The sequence below is a fragment of the Verticillium alfalfae genome, genomic scaffold, assembly GCF_000150825.1.
Source record: "Verticillium alfalfae VaMs.102 supercont1.14 genomic scaffold, whole genome shotgun sequence".
Taxonomy (NCBI): Eukaryota; Fungi; Ascomycota; class Sordariomycetes; order Glomerellales; family Plectosphaerellaceae; genus Verticillium; species Verticillium alfalfae.
In genome coordinates, this window is record NW_003315025.1 from 88,475 (window position 1) to 91,705 (window position 3,231).

The 3,231-nt window shown below is 50.5% G+C and overlaps 2 protein-coding genes across 2 annotated transcripts; both read right to left on the reverse strand.

Annotated features, from left to right (window-relative positions):
• Nucleotides 1-1,007: 1,007 nt before the first annotated feature.
• On the reverse strand, nucleotides 1,008-1,316 carry VDBG_08994 (DOC family protein; the record flags this gene model as incomplete). Its single annotated transcript, XM_003000453.1, has 1 exon — nucleotides 1,008-1,316. One exon carries the CDS (start codon nucleotides 1,314-1,316, stop codon nucleotides 1,008-1,010), a length of 309 nt encoding a protein of 102 aa, XP_003000499.1.
• A 1,055-nt stretch (nucleotides 1,317-2,371) lies between these two features.
• On the reverse strand, nucleotides 2,372-2,548 carry VDBG_08995 (hypothetical protein; the record flags this gene model as incomplete). The annotated part of the gene is made up of 2 exons (XM_003000454.1): nucleotides 2,372-2,437; nucleotides 2,504-2,548. 2 exons carry the CDS (start codon nucleotides 2,546-2,548, stop codon nucleotides 2,372-2,374), a joined length of 111 nt encoding a protein of 36 aa, XP_003000500.1.
• Nucleotides 2,549-3,231: the final 683 nt, after the last annotated feature.

Genomic DNA, 3,231 nt, shown 5'->3' on the forward strand with positions numbered 1-3,231 from the left:
CCATGATGCATTACGCAGAGAGCAGAGTACATCACATCAACAGCTTCTGCCGCAACCCCCTTCCGCCCTGCTGAATAGACGCGACCGCCGTCTCAAGACATCCTATACCGAACAAAAACAACCTTCGGTATCCAAAGCAGTCGCCCCGAGGGTTGCGGACAAACTTCGTACTTCGGTCTCTTCAATCGACTCCTCCCTCTCCGCGACCGACAATCCACCATCCAACTCCGACAAGAAAACGCGACGCTGCCCGCAAATGCCGCGTTCGCAAGCAGCGCGGCATCGAAGATCTGCAGACACAGGAGGCCGCCATCGATGCCGTGAACCAGTGCCTTAAGGATCAGTACACTGAGCTGCGCGGCGAAGTTCTTCTGCTCAAGAATATGATTCTTCATGACATGCTCGTTGATGGATTCCAGAAGCTGTACCATTTCCCCGGCTTGTAATCACTTGAGACCTTCCCCGCCAGACGACTGGCGATATCAGCCCGGCCACGCTTTGGCTCTCGGGGAATTGGCATGCTCTAACACTTGATGGAACTCTTGAAGGCAAGTGTATAAATCTCGATGCTTTGCCCTGAAGATCTAATCATCTTTTCAGAAGCCTTTGAACGGACATCGAGGGATAGCGCTGAGGAGCTCAAGGATACGTTGGAGAAGCTCAAGCGGCAGTAGATATATCTCATAAGAAATGAGCCAGGAATACGTGTTGTAGTTGCCAGGCCTGATACATCGACTCATCTCCTTTGCAGCTGTTCATCACTCCCGCACACGAACCTAATGAAGTGTTCTAGTTCTTACAAGTTGCCTATGCCGCCGCTCCACGTCGCCTGCCCAGGATGTTACATACCGCTCCTTTGCTGCTTGTGGCGAGCCGCCTCAGTTGCTGGGCAACAAACATCATCAAAGTTGCTCGGCCGCTATGACATATTGCTGAATTTCGCTACTTATTTTGCTGACAGGCTTCGCGATGCTTCTGTAATGCTCCGCTTGGTTGTCGGCAGTCCATTAATCCGCCGCGACAGCTACGTGCGCATCTTTCAGACCGTTATTGACCTCATCTCTGCCGAACGGGTTTTTCTGCAGATGGAATCCGTTGATTTTCAGGAACATGTCTGCCGCCAGAAGCGCGGCCCTTTTGTTGCCATCCTGATAAGCATGATTCAGGATAATTCTTGCTGCAAGGATTCCCGCTAGCTGAAAAATATCGTCCTGGCCGTGGTAGTACTTGTTGTTCTGTGACGAGGAAAGTGCGGACTCCAGTAGCGGTAGTTGCGTCGGGCTGGCACGAGTGACATGGGTTTCATAAAGCTTCATGATTTGAGAAGCGCTGGGGAAGCGAAGAACTCTGCTGGAGGATGAAATGATGGCAATTAAGACAAGGGCTGAGGGGGAGCTGAGATTTTCTATCTCTGAAAAATTGAGATAATAGCCACATTTGAGAAAGAGGGTTGGGAATCTCAAGCAAGTTTATATGCTTCAACAATGGTCAGAGGGAAGGTTGGGCGTCAATCGGCGACGGTAGTTGCTCTATCATGACCGTAGACAGGGAGATGCCCCGAAATGGTACAGATATCCGACACGTAACTAATAGCCCCGCAGCCTACATCATATAAGCGCCGAGATGGTATCATCGCCGTCTCTCTGCCCCAATCCCTTCTGTTTTGGTAGAACCGCATGTGTTGCCGCCAGGAGGCGGCGGCTTCGCGCCCAATTGCGAAACAAGCACACCTACATTGAGCTATTCGCTTCACGTTCTAACCACTACCTGAGCGCTTAATCATGGGGGAGTTCACTTTAAGTGGCCGGCCCTCTCTTTCTTGGCTGGCTAGAGCTTTGTAGCTCCTCGTTCACAAACTCTGCTGGAGCAAGGATTTGGGGAGCTTTAGTCTATTTGACATGCGGTTATGCCAAACAATTCCATTACATCACCTGCGCACCTGCTTCAAAACGCTCCCTGCCATGATTAACAGCTTCATGCCCGTGTTTGCCTGGGCTTGCCACCATGGCATTTAGCGTTATCAAATCACCATTTACGACGACGCAGCTATTTTAGGTCTGCATTGGTTCAGCTCGGGGCTTGGGGTTGGCGGCCATGCTTGCTATATGCCAGGGGGGTTCGTTTGAGGTAGCGGGGGGAAGGACGACAGCGCGGAAGCCTCGCGCAACGACTAAGTGAAGAGGATATCGACCTATCCGAGTGCCAGTATGCTTGGGATCCAGAATTGGACCTTATTGAGGAGCCCCTACAGAGGTTCCAGAACTAGCGTGGCCAAGAAACTATGTCTCGTCGTCTTTGAGCACGGCCCATGAGGATCTGGAGGTGCGATGTTGACCAGGTACATCAAAGTGGAACCCAATACTTACAGACGTCAGATCCGGACCTTCACGAAAGTAGCCATCCACTTCGCCTGGGACTCGACCTTGACTGAGCCTGACTGAAAGCAAGGGTATTAGGATAACAGAGAATGGCAATATCCAGCAACTCCACCGGCTATAAGCACGATTCTGGCTATATAAGAAAGCTGCGCTCCTCCACGGGTCGCCATGGCGCCGGCGTCGCTATGGGCTTCACGACAGTCAGCAGTCTATCTGATTGACCTTTCGGGGCGTGTTCTGGAGCTTTTTGTGGCTTGGGATTCCTGAAGGTTTCGTTCTCGCTGGTGCTGATGTTTTTTTTTTTGGTTAGCTTAAGCTCTGGTTGGGGTGGGATGGTTGACGTCACAATTGAATACTGTTGAGTGTGTTTCACTGCTTACGTGAACCCAGTCCGTAGCTTTGGTTGTGCCTGAGAGTTCTGGATTCTAGATTCGGTGGTGTAAGTAGCTTGATTAGTTCGTGTGTGTAAGTTCTGTCTATCTAAGTGCTTCCAGCGCTCAGTGTATATGGGATTTACTGCTCGTCCGATCACGTGGCCATAAATCCACATGATCCCCCAATCCAATACTTGGTTCACCAATTACTAAAGTCACGTGAAGGTCTTCTTGCAGTCAGTTCATTAACACGAACCCCGCTTCTTCCTTGTAGATTTTCATGAACAAACAGCGCCTGCTCATTCATGCAATTCCTATGGTACTGAGCTATGAATCAAGTTTGTCAAAACCCATATTCTGTACTCGACCTTCATGAAACCTTATAAAAGCATTTTGCCTGCTCCCGCCCATTGGAAAGCGGCCGATTCGCTATTCCAGCAGTCACGTACGCCCTTCGACAATTCCAGCCCGATAGTGGG